Source organism: Sorex araneus, chromosome 1, assembly GCF_027595985.1.
Source record: "Sorex araneus isolate mSorAra2 chromosome 1, mSorAra2.pri, whole genome shotgun sequence".
Taxonomy (NCBI): domain Eukaryota; kingdom Metazoa; phylum Chordata; class Mammalia; order Eulipotyphla; family Soricidae; genus Sorex; species Sorex araneus.
In genome coordinates this window covers 136369684-136387817 of record NC_073302.1, presented here as the reverse complement: position 1 = coordinate 136387817, position 18134 = coordinate 136369684, and the positions used below count along the sequence as shown (strand labels likewise).

At 41.0% G+C, this 18134-nt stretch overlaps 1 protein-coding gene across 2 annotated transcripts in view; it reads left to right on the top strand.

Annotated features, from left to right (window-relative positions):
* DHX29 (DExH-box helicase 29) overlaps positions 1-14653 on the top strand; it is a 49781-nt gene extending 35128 nt beyond the window's left edge. For both annotated transcript variants that reach the window (XM_004608430.2, XM_055123899.1), the window contains exons 22-27: positions 182-318; positions 711-804; positions 4623-4925; positions 5909-6040; positions 10144-10240; positions 14336-14653. In XM_004608430.2, the coding sequence (XP_004608487.1) occupies positions 182-318; positions 711-804; positions 4623-4925; positions 5909-6040; positions 10144-10240; positions 14336-14388 (816 nt within the window). In that variant the 3' untranslated portion in view covers positions 14389-14653. The remainder of the gene's footprint in view (positions 1-181; positions 319-710; positions 805-4622; positions 4926-5908; positions 6041-10143; positions 10241-14335) is intronic.
* The last annotated feature ends 3481 nt before the right edge of the window (positions 14654-18134 follow it).

The following is an 18134-nucleotide window of genomic DNA, read 5'->3' as shown; positions in this document are numbered from 1 at the left end:
ATTTAAGTAAAATGATAAATTTTTAATTTTCACAAAGTTATATTTCTGTTGAAAGTAATTTAAAAATATGTTGCTATAATGGAGCATGACAAACATTGAAAGAAAAACATGTAACTTAAAAGTGTGAATGAATGATTTTGGTGTATACCTCTTTAATGATAAACTGCTTATTTATGGATAGGCAACACTAGCTGCAGTTATGACAGAGAAGTCTCCTTTTACCACACCAATTGGTCGGAAAGATGAAGCAGATCTTGCAAAATCGGCTTTGGCCATGGCAGATTCAGACCACTTGACAATCTACAATGCATACATAGGGTAAATAACTCATCTGGCTATTGTCAGTAAGTCACTGATTGGAGGTTATTGTCAAAAAAATTTTTTTTTACTTTCATTACAATCATACATGGAAAATTTTAATTTCTTTGTAGTTATTTCACCTCTCCAGGTATAGTTAACTGTTTGAGGGTAATTTTTATAATTCTTTCATAATTCTTCCTATAATTTAAGGATGATACATTGTATATGTATATTAATGTTACTATACATAGAAAAATATCTATTGAAGTTGAAATTCTATATTGACAGGAGATACAATAAGATTCTCATCTTTGTGATTATAGTTTAATTATAACTTATTTTGGTTGGTGTCACTGAAAAAGAATTTGGAAAAGAAACCATGTTGAACCTTGATTATTTAATTTGCCTAGATGGAAGAAAGCCAGGCAAGAAGGAGGCTATCGTTCTGAAATGGCGTATTGCCGGAGGAATTTTCTTAACAGGACATCACTGTTAACACTTGAGGTCAGTCTTAATACAGCGATCTTTTTCAGAGTCACTGGGTACTAGTATATTTATTTTGAAAAAATAAATACCTAAATTAGTATTTGAAACATAGGTTTAATGACACTTAAAAGTGGGGTTCCGGGGGCTGGAGTGATAGCACAGCGGGTGGGGCGTTTGCCTTGCACTTGGCCGACCCGGGTTCAAATCCCAGCATCCCATATGGTCCCCTGAGCACCGCCAGGAGTAATTCCTGAGTGCAGAACCAGGAGTAACCCCTGTGCATCGCCAGGTGTGACCCAAACCCCCCCCCCAAAAAAAAAGTGGGGTTCCTTTTTTGGTTTTGTTTTTTTGTTTTTTTTTTTTGCTTTTTGGGTCACACCCAGCGATGCTCAGGGGTTACTCCTGGCTTTGCACTCAGGAATTACTCCTGGCGGTGCTTGGGGGACCATATGGGATGCCGGGGATCGAACCCGGGTCAGCCGCGTGCAAGGCAAACGCCCTACCCGCTGTGCTTTCGCTCCGGCCCCGGTTTTTTTTTTTTTTTTGGTTTTTTTTTTTTTGGGGGGGTGTTAGGGGTGAAGCATCTCTAACAGTTCTCTAGGGGCCACAGCTGGAGAGTCTCAGCCAACGAGGTCCACAGCTCAATACAGGACCTAATGATGTGGTGCTTCTTGGACCTTATGTTACTGGGACCATTAGGCACTCAGGATGCCACCGGGTCATGTCTGGCAGTACTCAGGGGACCATGTGGTGCCAACGATCAAGAGGATCAAATGTGTGCAAGTCATGTATCTTAGGCCCTGTAGTATCTACCAACCCCTGAACTAATATGTTTCTATTTTCTTATTTAGTATTTTCTCTCATCTAGTAATCTATATGTATTACAAAATAATTTAAAATAGTGTATAGCATTCATAGTGTGTTAGGGAAATGATTAAAAGGGGATGGTAGAGTGATAATATAGCAGGTGGGTGCTTTGTCTTGAATGTGGCCAAGCTGGGTTCGATCCCCAGTATCCCATACAGTCCCTCAAGCACCACCAGGAGTAATTCCTAAGTGCAGAGCCAGGAGTAACTCTTGAGCACAGCCAGGTGTGGCCCAAAAACAAAACCAAAAAGAAGTTAATTAAAAAAAATTTTTTTAAAGAGAAACAACATGATTTCATAGAAGTAATACCAGCCTGGGAATGAGGAATCAGGTTCCTCCCATTATTTAAAAGTAGACTGTTCCCACTGGGAAGACAGATCAATGGCAGGAGCACATGCTCTGCATGCAGGAATTTTGTGTCCAATTCCTGGCACTGACCACTGGGTGTGACTGTTGACCACCACCAAGTGTGGTCCAAAAGACAAAAGGCAGAAATGTTCCATTTCACATGGTTTGATAGGCAGTGTTGTAGGCCTAGGGATGCTTTTTTTTTTCTCTCTCTCTCTAGAAATTTTGAGTGTTCCCAGTCCCAGAAATATCCTACCAAGTCATATCAAATAGGAGTGATAAGCTTCAGATAGTGTGAGAAATATGCAGCTGCCTATCCAGACAGTTGGGCTGAAGCAATAGTACAGCGGGTAGGGCATTTGCCTTGCATGCAGCTGACCCGGGTTCGATTCCTCCGACCTTCTCAGAGAGCCCGGAAAGCTACCAAAAGTATCTCACCCACGTGGCAGAGCCTGGCAAGCTACCTGTGGCATATTTGATGTGCCAAAAACTGTAACAAGTCCCACAGTGGAGACGTTACTGGTGTCCGCTCAAGGAAATCAGTGAACAACAGGATGACAGTGACAGTGATCCAGGCAGTTAATTAACCTCTTTAAGACTCAGTTTCTACACAGTAGAAACATCATCTGCACCACTATGTTCATTGCAGCACTATTCACAGTAGCCAGAATCTGGAAGCAACCTGAGTGCCTAGAACAGATGAATGGATAAAGAAACTATGGCTATCTCATGGTGATTCATTAAAATTTAAAAAAAATAAAAAGTGAAAAAATTTCTTAAACTGGCACGTCTACAAAGTGGAATGCTACTTAGCTGTTAGGGAAAATGAAGTCATAAAATTTGCCTATAAGTGGATGGACTTGGAGAGTATCTTGCTGAGTGAAATGAGTCAGAAAGAGAGAGACAGAATGACTGCATTCATTTGTGGTATATTAAAAAATGTATGTAGTAAAAGACATATTTCACGCCAGGGAAAACAGAGTCTAGGAGGACTGGTCAGTAATTGGAATCAATTATAAGTGTGTGTTGGGCAGAGGGTGAGTAAGATAGAAATGGGATCAGGGTGACAGTAATAGCTGGGATTGATCAGGCTGGACAAGAACTGAGGGTTAAAAGCAGGTGAAAGGGATATACCAGATAACCTTTCAATATTTGTATTGCAAACTACAATGCGCAAAAGGAGATGGGGTGGGAGAGAGAAAATGGGGTAAGAGGGGGGGGTTGAACTGGGGGACACTGGTGCTGGGAAATGTACACTGGTTAAGGGATTGGTGTTGGAACACTGTATGACTGAAACCTAATCATGAACAGCTTTGTAAACATTTCACAGTGATTCAATATTAAAATATTTTTTAAAAATTCAAAAAAATTAATAAAAAGACATTTTAAGAATTTTTTTTTTTAAGAGATCAGTTTCTCATTAAAAAAAAGAGGGGGGTGGGGAGGCCTAGAGAGAGTACAGCCAGGAGGGCAGCCAATGCAGTTTTGATCCTGGCACACCAGTTGGTCCCCCTAACCCCCACCAAGAGTCACCCTTAAGCACAGAGCCAGGAGTAAGCCCTGAGCAACCGTGTTCCCCTTAGCACCACCCACCGGGAGTGACCCCATAACTCTGGAGCCCCTGAGCACAACTAGGTGTGACTCTCCCCCAATAAAAAACCAAATACAAAATGTTTTTAAGTTAAACAGTATTTTCTTCCCACATAATTTGGCCCATTACTATGATTTAAAAATAACTTCTGGGGTGACTTTTCTAAATGGGTTGAAGCTTGGCCTTTTTATAACAGATAAAAGACCAAAAAAAATGAAAGAGCTGCCCTTTTAGGTCCACTAAGTGGGAAAGCCGCGGAGGCACTTCTTTGTCTCCACTCTGTTTGGCCCCAGCCTGCAAGTTGCCTTCCACAACCTCCCCTGGGCCTTTTGGCTCTCACCTCCACAGGGCCAAAGTTTCATTCGCTTTACTTTTCATTCTCTGGTGTTGCCTGCTCTCCCCAACCCCCAGCAGCTGCCTGCTCTCCCCAACCCCCATCACAGTTTGTAAGTTCCAAACCGGAAACCAAGAGATATCCAAGTGTAAACATCACCTTTTAATCACTTGTATCCTGTTTACCTTGAAAATGCTCACCCTTCCTTCAGATTTTTGGCACTGCTAATGGTTGGAAAAAATATTTAGGGAACAAATTCAAATTAATTTCCATTAATTTTATCAACCTTTCAGGAAATGAAGGGGAAATTTCCAGAGATAAATAAAGAACTCATTTACATGAAGGGTCAAGATCTGTTCTAATATTGTTCTTTATGGAGTCTGCTGGTTAAGTAAAAACATGAAAGGAAAGCTACCGTTGAAATAAATGTAGTGAATGAAAAATGTGTTCAGGCACATTTTAAGTTTTGTATATTTTAAACATTCTTACCATTTATAGCATCCAAAATCCTGGGGTTGGTGGTAACAGCCATTAAATCTTTGACTTCCAGTATTTTTTCCCCCCCCACCCTGATTTTGAGCTGTACTTAAATAATTGGTCATCCTATCAGTTTTGATTAAAAAAAATATGAAATTACAAAGTTATTTGGTAATTTCTCTATTTTAATGACTTTCATCTTTTCTCAAACTAATCTAGGATGTAAAACAGGAGCTAATAAAATTGGTTAAGGCCGCAGGATTTTCATCGTCCACAGCTTCTAACAGCTGGGAAGGAAACAGAACCTCACAGACACTATCCTTCCAAGACATTGCCCTTCTTAAAGCTGTACTAACCGCTGGCCTGTATGACAATTTGGGGAAGATAATGTATACAAAATCAGTTGATGTTACAGAAAAATTGGCTTGCATTGTGGAGACAGCCCAAGGCAAAGCACAAGTACATCCATCCTCAGTCAATCGAGATTTGCAGACTTATGGATGGCTCTTATACCAGGAGAAGGTAAGCTGCACATTTTTAAATTCTAATACCTAGGACATTATTTTAGAAATTGGTCATAAGAAGTTTGGATGCCTTAATGAGTACTATATGTGGTTCTCAAGTTGAGCTATTTTTATTCATATTTAAAGTCAAGATGTAGTTTTTCAAACAGTGAAAAACAGTATTTTTTACTGAAAAAAAAAAAACTATTAAAGTCCTGTTTGGGCCATCATGTTTTCTTTCTACTTGAAATAGGGACAGTTGTAATAAATGGATGTTGTCTGATAATGTATTAGTTCCCTGATATCTCATTAAATGAAGCTCTCTCATTTGGGGGGGGGGAAATGTTCCTATTTGTGTCACAATATAACAAAGATTGTTCATAATATTTAGCCAATTAAATCAGTTAATCTTTTGAATCATAACTGCATTACCATCCCATTTTCTTAGTTTTTAACTAGAGGTAATGGGTAAGATGATGTGTCCTACTGGTGCTGGGAAATTTACACTGGTAAAGGGATGGGTGTTGGAACATCGTGTGACTGAAAGCAATTATGAACAATTGTGTAATGCTCTGTCTCACGGTGATTCAATAATTTTTTTTTAAAAAGGATGATATGTCCTTTAGAGTTTAGGGTTTTTTTTAATACTCATTTATTTTCAAGGCAGTATGAGAAGGAAACATCAAAATGAAACCTGTTTCTCTACCTCTCTTAAAAGAGAGCCTTCGTATTGTTTCCTGACCTTTCAATAACAAGGATTCATAATTTTCAAGCACTGGCATGAACAATTCTTAGAATATCATCAAACATATGTAAACTTGAGAAATTACTGATGCATACATACTTAAACACTACTCTGAAAACCAAACTACATAATTTTACAATATCTTAAGACTTAAAATATGCAATAGCAAATTGTAGGTAATTTTTCACATGAAAGAAATGAATTTCCTAAAAATTTTCAGACCGCAAAATTTTTTTTTCTCCTTTATTTTTATGCAGATAAGATATGCCCGGGTGTATTTGAGGGAAACAACACTAATAACTCCTTTTCCAGTTTTACTTTTCGGTGGTGATATAGAAGTCCAACACAGGGAACATCTTCTTTCTGTTGATGGCTGGATCTACTTTCAGGTACACAGTACAATTTCTTAGTTACCTTAAATTATTCTCTCTCCAATGTCATTCAGATTTTTCAAATTTACGTTTCTCCTTGATGGCTAATTGAGGGCTTAAGGTGGGATTTATTTCATCTTGTCTATATGATTTTAAATCTGTTAAATTTGAAGATCAAACAGGTTCCTATACAGGGGCCGGAGCGATAGCATAGTGGGTAGGGCGTTTGCCTTGCACGCGGCTGACCCAGGTTCGATCCCCGGCATCCCATATGGTCCCCCAAGCACCGCCAGGAGTAATTCCTGAGTGCAAAGCCAGGAGTAACCCCTGAGCATCGCTGGGTGTGACCCAAAAAGCAAAAAAAAAAAAAAAAAGGTTCCTATACAAATTATATTATCAGTTACAATTATAACTTGACGTGTATTAAATACTTGCTTGATTTGGACTATCTCATTTTTAATATACTAGCAACCTTTTTACATCATTTCTCTAATTCCTTTTCTACAGAGAAGGCACTAAATTCAGTGAGAGCTATTTCTTAGATGACATGGATTGTTACTGGAGCCGTCCTCAAAGATAGAACTCGCTGGCTCCCACTCTTTCCATTCCATTGTTCCTCCTACAAAAAGACACCAGGGGCTGGCTAGATAGTTACAGGGATTATAGGGCTTATAGAAGTTGCATGTAGCAGACATGCAGACATGTAGGGTATTTTCCTTGCACACGGCCAACCCAGGATCCATCCCTGAAACTCCATATGATTCCTCAAGCCCTGTTAGGAGTAAGCCCTGAGCGCAGAGCCTAGAGTAAGTCCTGAGCGCTACCGGGTGTGCCCCTCCCCCCAAAAAATACAAACAAAACAATAAATGTGACTTTAAAGATACATGTAGGTTTTGTTTATTTCTTTTTTCTTTCTGAAGCAACACCCACTGTTGCTTAGGGGTTACTCCTGGCATTGCTCGGGGGTACCGTATGGGATGCTGGGGATTGAACCCAAGTCAGTCTCAGCCTCGTGCAAGGCAGACACCCTACCTGCTGTGCTATCACTCTGGCCCAGTACATGTAGTTTTTACAAAGAGGCTGGGGTGATAAGAAATGTTCTATGACTGGTCATAAATGCTCTGCAACTGGATGTAAGTGTGATAGTTGCATTACTCTCTAAACTTAATAAAGTATAGCACTGCACTGTCGCACTGTTGTTCCATTATTCATCGATTTGCTCAAGCGGGCACCAGTAACATCTTCATTGTGAGACTTGCTGTTACTGTTTTTGGCATATCGAATATGCCACACGTAGCTTGCCAGACTCTGCACTCTACACACTTTATACTAAAGTGTATTAAATCATATTCAAAACAATGAATTCTTATAGTTTTAAGTTATAAATAAAGTTGTTTGAAAAAAATCTCAAAAACACCCTGTAGTCGGCAAGCATTATCCTCAACGGGGAAAAACTAAGGGCCTTTCCTCTGAGATCAGGCACAAGACAAGGATGCCCACTCTCACCACTCCTCTTCAATATAGTACTGGAAGTACTTGCGATAGCTATTAGACAAGAAAAAGAGATTAAGGGCATCCAGATAGGAAGGGAAGAAATCAAACTCTCACTATTTGCAGACGACATGATACTATATCTAGAGAAGCCTAAAACCTCTACTAAGAAACTCTTAGAAACAATAGACTTATACAGTAAAGTTGCAGGCTACAAAATCAATACCCAAAAATCCATGGCCTTCATATATGCAAACAATGAGGCAGAGGAAAGGGACATGAAAAAAGCAATCCCATTCACAATCGTGCCCCAGAAAATCAGGTACCTCGGAATCAGCTTAACCAAGGAAGTAAAAGACCTTTACAAAGAAAACTACATAACGCTACTCCATGAAATCAAAGAGGACATGAGGAAATGGAAACATATACCCTGCTCGTGGATAGGGAGAATCAATGTTGTCAAAATGGCAATACTCCCTAAAGCATTATACAGATTCAATGCGATCCCTATAAGTATACCCATGACATTCTTCAAAGAAATGGATCAAGCAATCCTAAAATTCATATGGAATAACAAACGTCCAAGGATAGCTAAAACAATTCTTGGGAAAAAGATGATGGGAGGCATCACCATCCCCAACCTCAAACTTTACTACAAAGCAGTAACAATTAAAACAACATGGTACTGGAACAAAGGCAGAGCCGTAGACCAATGGAACAGGGTGGAATATCCCTACACACAACCCCAAATGTATGACCATCTAATCTTTGATAAGGGAGCAAGAGATGTGAAGTGGAGCAAGGAAAGCCTCTTTAACAAATGGTGCTGGCACAACTGGACAACCACATGCAAAAAAATGGGTTTAGACCTTGACCTGACACCATGCACAAAAGTCAGATCAAAATGGATTAAAGACCTCAACATTAGACCACAAACCATAAGGTACATTGAAGACAAGGTCGGCGAAACCCTCCACGATATTGAAGATAAAGGTATCTTCAAAGGTGACACGGAACTAAGCAATCTAGTAAAAACAGAGATCAACAAATGGGACTACATTAAACTAAAAAGCTTCTGCACCGCAAGAGATACAGTGACCAGAATACAAAGACTATCCACAGAATGGGAAAGGATATTTACACAATACCCATCAGATAAGGGGTTGATATCAATGGTATATAAAGCACTGGTTGAACTCTACAAGAAGAAAACATCCAACCCCATCAAAAAATGGGGCGAAGAAATGAACAGAAACTTTACCAAGGAAGAAATACGAATGGCCAAAAGGCACATGAAAAAGTGCTCTGCATCACTAATCATCAGAGAGATGCAGATCAAAACAACTTTGAGATACCACCTCACACCACAGAGACTAGCACACATCCAAAAGAACAAAAGCAACCGCTGTTGGAGAGCATGTGGGGAGAAAGGGACCCTTCTTCACTGCTGGTGGGAATGCCGACTGGTTCAGCCCTTCTGGAAAACAATTTGGACGACTCTCAAAAAATTAGATATTGAATTCCCATTTGACCCAGCAATACCACTGCTGGGAATATATCCCAGAGAGGCAAGAAAGTACAATCGAAACAACATCTGCACATGTATGTTCATCGCAGCACTGTTTACAATAGCCAGAATCTGGAAAAAACCCGAATGCCCCAGAACGGATGACTGGTTGAGGAAACTTTGGTACATCTATACAATGGAATACTATGCAGCTGTTAGAAAAAAGGAAGTCAAGAATTTTGTAGTCAAGTGGATGGGCATGAAAAGTTTCATGCTGAGTGAAATGAGTCAGAAAGAGAGAGACAGACATAGAAAGATTGCACTCATCTATGGTATATAGAATAACAGAGTGGGAGACTAACACTCAAGAACTGTAGAAATAAGTACCAGGAGGTTGACTCCATGGCTTCGAGGCTGGCCTCACGTTCCGGGGAAAGGTCAACTCAGAGAAGCGATCACCAACTACATTGTAGTCGAAGGCCATGTGGGGGAAGGGAGTTGCGGGCTGAATGAGGGCTAGAGACTGAGCACAGCGGCCACTCAACACCTTTATTGCAAACCACAACAGCTAATTAGAGAGAGAAAACAGAAGGGAATGCCCTGCCACAGTGGCAGGGTGGGGTGGGGGGGAGATGGGATTGGGGAGGGTGGGAGGGACACTGGGTTTACGGGTGGTGGAGAATGGGCACTGGTGAAGGGATGGGTTCCCAAACTTTGTATGAGGGAAGTATAAGCACAAAAGTGTATAAATCTGTAACTGTACCCTCACGGTGATTCTCTAATTAAAAATAAATAAATTAAAAAATAATAATAATAAAAAAAAAAAAAAAACACCCTGTAGTCTCACTACCTCAGAGTTCAGGGAAGAGAAGAAAACAATGTTTAGAATAGCTGCTTTGTTTTAAGGAGAGATAGTAACTTTATTGGTACTTGATAAGGAAATTGAGATTTGCTTAGTTTACTTAGCTACAAGTAATCTGCATATATTTTCCTCAACATGTGTTACATAAAAGTCAAACTTTGCTAAGGAAAATTGTAAGGCATATCTTACAATTCCCTTAATTTCTTTAAACATTCACACTTCTCTGGATTAACTGTTCAATTTGTCATCCTCTTTCAATAGGCCCCTGTAAAGATTGCAGTCATTTTCAAGCAGCTAAGAGTTCTCATTGATTCTGTTTTAAGAAAAAAGCTTGAAAACCCTAAAATGTCTCTTGAAAGTAAGTATTTGATTATAATGTTGGTGAAAAATACACAGTTAACATTTATATACACATATGTACATTGCATTGGAAAACATTTGTGTATGGAAAAATTGCCTAATAGTCTTTTTTTTTTTATTGAATCACTGTGAGGTAGTTACAAGCTTCTATGTTTGGGTTACAATCATACAACGATCAAACACCCATCCTTCCACCAGTGCACATTCTCCACCACCAATATCCCCGGTATACCCCCCTTTTCCCACCCTCCCCCTGCCTCCACGGCAGACAATATTCCCCATACTCTCTCTCTACTTTTGGGCATTATGGCTTACAACACAGACACTGAGAAGTCATCGTGTTTGGTCCATTATCTACTTTCAGCACACATCTCCCATCCCGACTGATTCCTCCAGCCATTATTTTCTTAGTGATCCCTTCTCTGTTCCATCTGCCTTCTCCCCTCTGCTCATGAAGCATTGCCTAATAGCCTTAAAGATGATTCTAAAAATTATGATTTAATATACTGATGTACACTGTAGCACATTTAAGTCTTAAATTCTGTTATTAAAAAGTATTTTAACAAATTTTATTTTATACTAAACTTCTGGCTGTTTTACGGGAGAAAAGGGCAAAAAAACTAAGCCAATAAATTTTGTTACGTGTAGTTACTATAAAAATTAAAAATCAGAGACTTGCTGTGACATTTACCCTAGCATGTTTACCATTTCACAAATGCTCTGTTAGAATGTTAGTTTTTATAAAATAGATATATTTTCTTTATCAGAAGTATATAATGAATAGCTAAATACAAATATAAAATTTCCAGTTTTTATGGTGTAGTGCTTCCCAAACGTTCATGTTGATTCCTAAAACCTACACCAGATATACTGAATTTCCTGACCAGGGTTTATTATTTGTTGTGTAGTATGAGAAATCAAACCCAGGGCCTCAATACATATAAGGCACACAAGCTGTATGTTTGAGTCACTATCCCAGATCCAGTGTTACTATTTTCAATCACCTTGAATTTTTTCAGAGTGAAATTTCATGTATTTAGCATCTGTGGTCATTGATTTAATGTTTCTCTGTTCACTATATTTGTTGCGAACTTGTAGTTGTACATAAAGGTTTGATTAGCATTGGTTTAGGAAGAGTGCTATTTGCTTGGCACTATATCGGCACAGTGCTTCACATTAGCAAGCACTTAAATTTAAATTTAGTTCTGCTACTCCTCATGACATTAAGAACTGATTGGTGAGCTCACTGTGGTTGTGTACTATATAACAACTATCGTAGTTAGGTAAGTTAGGAAGTTTATCTAATGGTGCTAACCCAAAGCCTCACACTTTATTAAGGTAACAGAGTATGAATTCTTAAGCATTAAACAGTATTAATTTTCCTATACCATTAGAATTTAGATTATGTCTTGATGTATTATGAAATGTAAGCTCTTAGGGAGCTATGTACATTGCAACTCAGTTCCAGGGGGAAAAAAGACATTATGTAAAGGGTATGTTGGATTTAAACTTTGAGATTGAATAAAATTAATTTTTGAATAATTTTTATATTTCCCTTTGTTACAAATGAAAAGACAGGGGATGGAGCAATAGTACAGAGGATAGGGTGTTTGCCTTGCACCAGCCAATCAAGGTTCAATCCCTGGTATCCTGTATGGTCCCCCAAGCACATCCAGGAGTGATTCCTGAGTGCAGAGCCAGGAGAAACCCCCGAGTACCACCGGGTGTGACCCAACTCCCCCACCCACCTCCCCCACCAAAAAAAAAAAAGAAGGCAAAATTGACCCTGATAAAAGCTTTCTTTTTGGGATGGGACTTCTTTTTGTTTGTGGGCTATACCTAGCAATGCTCAGGGCTTTCTCCCAGTTCTGCACTGAGGAATTAATTACTCCTGGTGGTGTGCAGGGGACCATACGGAATGCTAGGGATCAAATCTTGGCTGGCTGCATGCAAGGCAAATGCCCTGCCCACTGTACAATCTCTCCATCCCTGAGGCATCTATTTCTGAGGAAGGAAGGATGAAATATATTCATGTGCTCTTTCTGGACTTCATAAGAAAAATTATAGGCCAGGGATGTGCCTCAAGAGGTAGAGTACATATCTTGCACGAGTGAGGGGCCCTGGGGTCAATCCCAAGCACTATGCAGCCCACACAGCAATGCAAAAAAAAAAAAGTGTAATAAAATGCCATCTGCAGAAAGAGCTGGATTTGTTCTTGTGCTTTTTCACTCTAGTCTCTCTCAAATTAAAAATCATGGTTCTGGGGCTGGAACAATAGCACAGCGGGTAGGGCATTTGCCTTGCACTCAGCCAAACCAGGTTCGCATTCCCAGCATCCCATATGGTCCCCCGAGCACTGCCAGGAGTAATTCCTGAGTGCATGAGCCAGGAGTAACCGCTGTGCATCACCAGGTGTGACCCAAAAGGAAAAAGGGGAAAAAAATCATGGCTCTTTCTGGGCCTGCCTTTGTCTTCCATGCAGCGGATGACAGTTTCCTTTCCATCCCGTCTCTTTTTAAAAATGCCATTGTAGCCCACAGAAACCCATTAGACCCAGAGGCCTTTTTCCCAGATTGCTTATTACAACCATACTCTTATTGAAGTGTCTAACATACATACATTGCACTCTTGCAACCCTGATACTTACAGGTAGCTAAAAGAGTGGTTATAACTTCCTTAGGAACAATAACACAGAAGCAGCTACTGACAAAACCTCCTTAGCAAACAGCAGCTGTTTGTTAAATTAACTGGTGTTTCTTTGTTGTGTAAAGAGGTCTGTCACTTCTCAGTGGACACCTCTCTAACAGCACTTCCCTGTTAAAATTTGTTTCCTTCGGACTGAATGTGGAGAAACTGGTAGCAGTCCTACCCAGCCCATGCATGTACAAATTCTGACACATGCTGCAGAACAGAACATACATACTAAAAGTAGAGCTTTTAGTATCTTTGAGTAAGGTGGGAAAAAATTGAGAAACTTCTACAGAACTTTAAAAGATTCCTTATAAAGGATAAACAATTATATAATTTTTCTTTAAGCCTTAGCCAATACATATTCATCACATTAACTTTCTAAATACTAGAGAGATAGTGAGGGGCTTGGGTACTTGTTTTGCACACAGCAGACTCCCTAGCACCACATATGATCCCCTGGTCCCCTGAGCACCTCCAGGAGCCCCCCCCTGAGCACCATAGGTCTGGCCCAAAAACACAAAACACACTTAACTTTCTGTCAAAGTAGATACAGCATAAATGTAATTAAAGCAGTAGAGCACGTTTGCACATGCTGATTCCTAGGTTGGATACCATACTTCACAGCCTCCCCCTGCCCAGCACTACCAAGTGTGGCCTCCTCAGTAATAGAAGTCTAAAATATAGGGGCTGGAGCGATAGCACAGCGGGTAAGGCGTTTGCCTTGCACGCAGCTGACCCGGGTTCGATTCCCAGCATCCCATATGGTCCCCTGAGCACTGCCAGGGGTGATTCCTGAGTGCAGAGCCAGGAGTAACCCTTGTGCATCGCTGGGTGTGACCCCAAAAAAAAGCAAAAAAAAAATGTATAAAATATATATTTTAGGGCAACAGATTCTTTTGTAGGCATGTCTTTGTGGTTTCATTTTGGGACAGTAGGGGGGTGAACCACACCCAGAAGTCCTCAGGAGCTATTCCCATATTCTGACTGCCCAGCGGTCACTCCCAGCAGTGCTCAGGTAACCATCTGTAGTACTGGAGATCAGACTATGGTCAGTTACATGCAGATGATGGGACTTAACCCTGTACTGTCTCTCTAGCTCAACATCTCTAGTTTTGATTTGATTTTTTGTTTGGGGGCCATACATCGCTGGGCTAGGGCTTACTAATGGCACCAGGGGTTGAAACCAGGCCAGCCGCAGCTAGGCAAGCGCCTGACTTGTTACACTGTCTCTCTAGTCCCAGTATCTCTAGCTTTATAGTGAATATTGCTGGCATTAGTTTTGTGTTATAATTTAAGAGACAGGAATGAAGTATTCCTGTTGTTAAGTATGTACATTGGAAATTTTAACTGGTAATGAATTTGTTCATGGGCTGTTGTTTATGTTTTTATTTCTCCCACTCAGATGACAAAATTCTACAGATCATCACGGAATTGATAAAAACAGAAAATAGTTGAATTAAAATTCTTGGTGGACGACTTGAAAATTACATTGAAGATGTATTCATGAAATTATGTATGTGAAAATAAACCATGCCATTAAGTATTTCAGTACTTAAATATTGGTATTAGCCTACTAGAGGTGACAAGGGGGGAAAAAAAGCACATACTTTAAATGTGTGTAATTTTCTAATTCCTTTTTAATGATGATTATTCTCAATGTATTTGCCACTACATTTACAATAAATCCTTTGGTATCATCTGTATTTTATACATCATTGTATGCCTATGTGTCTGTAGTATCTGTTATTTGGTATTAAGACTCCCTCTGTATTTGCCTTGTCCATCAGTGCTTCAAAGTTTAGACTGTCTCACCCAGAAGGGAAAATGACCTGCAAAATCAGTTGTAATTACATTGCTATGAAAAGGAACAAATTCAAAAGTCAGTTTTTAATGTTTGATACTCAAAACCAAAAACCAAAATAAAAATAGCCATAGTACAGTGGGGAGGGTGTTTATGGCCTGCTTGGGTTTGGTCTCCAGCACTCAGCACTTCATATGGTCCCCTGAGCACTGCCAGGAGTAAGTTCTGAGCACAACAAGGTGTGGCCCAAAAGCAAATAAAAAAACCCTAGGTGTACAATGAAATAAATGCCACCTATATTAGTAACATTCACTAAGCATAAAGATGGAGTCCTAAAAGACAGCAAAAAGGTGGGTGCTGCTTCAGCCTTGGGAGGAGAGAACTCCCACCTATTTCCTCAGTTCTAAGTTTGATGTCACTGCCCTTGAACCCTTTTGTACCCATAATTATGTTAAGATGATCCTGTTGCTCATCAATTTGCTCAAGCAGGCACCAGTAACGTCTCCATTGTGAGACTTGTTACTGTTTTTGGCATATCGAATACACCACGGGTAGCTTGCCAGGCTCTGCCGTGCAGGCGAGATACGTATCAGTAGCTTGCCGGGCTTTCCAAGAGAGGTGGAGGAATTGAACCTGGGTTGGCCACGTGTAAGGCGAACGCCTTGAGATAATGAAGCTTGCTTAGGTATTTTTCTTTTTCTTTTCGTTTTTTTTTGTTTTTTTTTTTTTTGCTTTTTGCTTTTTGCTTTCTGGGTCACACCAGGCAGTGCACAGGGGTTACTACTAGAGGTGCTCAGGAGACCATATGGGATGCTGGGATTCGAACCCGGGTAGCCTGCATGCAAGGCAAACGCTGTACCCGCTGTGCTAGCGCTCCAGCCTAAACAGGTATTTTCCAATGGTTTTATTAGTCCTACTTAAGAATTTTTGGAACTCCAGGGCTGGAGAGATAGCACAGCGGGTAGGGCGTTTGCCTTGCACGCGGCCGACCCGGGTTCAAATCCCAGCATCCCATATGGTCCCCTGAGCACGGCCAGGGGTAATTCCTGAGTGCAGAGCCAGGAGTAACCCCTGTGCATCGCCAGGTGTGACCCAAAAAGCAAAAAAAAAAAAAGAATTTTTGGAACTCCATTTTGATTAGAGGACTTTTCCTTTCATTTCCTATCAAGATTGTAAGGTGCTGTACTATCCAGCTCCATCTGCCTCTTTTACTACTCACTTGAATGTCTCCTGGATGCCAGGCACTGAATTATGTATTCACTGACCATATTTGTTGAGTACTTCCATACACCATGATAGGTAATAACTACAGAAGAACCAACAAAAGTTTCTTCATGAATTCTGGAAGAGGAAGGTTGATAACAAGTAAAAGTAATAGAATTTTCAGAAGATACAGTGTTCAGTGAGAAATGGCAGATGGGACAAAGACAAAGCAAGGTGTTGGCCACACAGCTAGCTCCTCAGGCAAGCAAGGGGACTATGTTTCATTCTCCTTTGGTAAACTTATCCAATTGATTGCATTTCTCCCCAGTGGGAAGGTGAACCAAACCATGTGTCGCACCCCCATCTTAGGCAGTAAAGAAGTTTGCCGGGTGCTGTCTCTTCAATACGGGGCTGGGAGCATAGAGCTACAGAGGGTGACTTGCAGACTCAAGCAGTCCTGATCCTTAACTCACTGTCAGAGAAAAGCTGGCCAGGAGAGCTGGTGGTGGGCCTGGTGGGTACAGCCTTGCACGTGGTTGACCCAGGTTCAATCCCTGGCACCCTATATGGCCCGACCCCCAATCCCTGAGCAACGAGCCAGGAGCAAGCCCTGAGACTGTCAGATGTGGCTCAACATTCATCCCCCACCCCTGCAAAGAAAAGGATGTATATAAGCATATATGTTCATGTTTTCTGCATATGTTTAGAATTATACAAGGGATCTAAGAGAATATTAAAATGTTTTCTGTTAAAAAACTCATATTTGGGGACTAAGGCAATTTGCTTGCATGCAGCTGACCTAGGTTTGATTCCCACCATCCCATCTGGTCCCCCGAGCACTGCCAGGAGTAACTCCTGAGTGTAGAGCCAGGAGTAACCCCTGTGCATCACCAGGGGGACCCAAAAAGCAAAATACAAACAAAAAGCTCATATTAAAATGTCCTATTTTAAAACTTCTATTCACGGGGCTTCAGATGCCAGCACCACCCCAGACGCACTAGCCCAGTTGCCCTAGTGCTAACCCAACAGCTCTGCTATTAAGGAAACCCTGTATCCCAGCAGAGTACACAGCCTCATGCACTGCCGTCAGGTGTGCAGCCGCTGCCCTAAAGTTCGAAGGACCACAACCAAATAGGCATGTCTCAACAGCAGAAAGCAAGCGGAAGGGAAAGAAATAGAATTTTTCACCCCCCTGCCATTCAATCACTCCCAGATAGATTTTTTAAATTTCTTTATGAATATAAAATGTTTCAAACTTTACTGCAATAAACAGGCATCATTTTCTTTTTTTCATTTTTTTCCCCCCTTGGCTTTTAGAGTTACATTTGGCAAGGCTTGGGGGTTACTCCTGGCTCTGCACTCAGGAATTACTCCTGGCGGTGCTTAGGGGAGACCTAACTAGGGTCAGGTGCATGTAAACATTTGCCTTGCCCTCTTTACTATTGCTCCGGCCCCACACATTATTTTTCTAACCAGAAGATACCGTAAATATTAATAGGGGGGAAAAACAAGGACAGACAGACATAGGACAGACGCTGAAGGAACTAGGGCAGCTGAACTGAAATGGACTCCTATGGTGAGGGTTCTGGTTGACACAATGGAGCAAAGCCACATGCTGCTGTCTTCCTGGTTTTATTCAGAGTGCCTGCCAAGTCAGACACACCCTCTAAATATGTCACTTTGGTGAAAATCATTTTCACATTCTATGCTAAGCTAACAATATGCATGCCCCTCCCAGCCCCCCAAACACGCTCTCAACCAGTCTTTGGGTTAGAAGCTGATGTTGCGATACAAGGGAACGACAGTGCTCCATAAAGGCTTGCACGTGTGCTCATCCACTCTGCAATGCAAATAGCAAATAAGATAAGCATAGAGAAAGGCGGATTGTAAAGCTCAGGGAAACTGGCAATTTATCCCTCCCTCCAAAAGTACTATGAAACATGACCAAAGATACAATTTTAACATCCAAACTTGTCTGACAGGGGAAGAAAATCAGGCCACTCCATCTAATCGACATAGTTGTGCACACAGACACTGCAGCGTGTCTCTGCAATGTGTGTGTGGGGTGGCAGGGGGGGGGGGTGGCTCGGGGCACTCGCCTGCTGCATGCTGAGCGCTTTTGTTAACCACGCCCCTGGGTGCCGGTTCTCACTAGCTCTAAGAACATATGACTAGGCGGCCCTCAACAGCTGCTCTG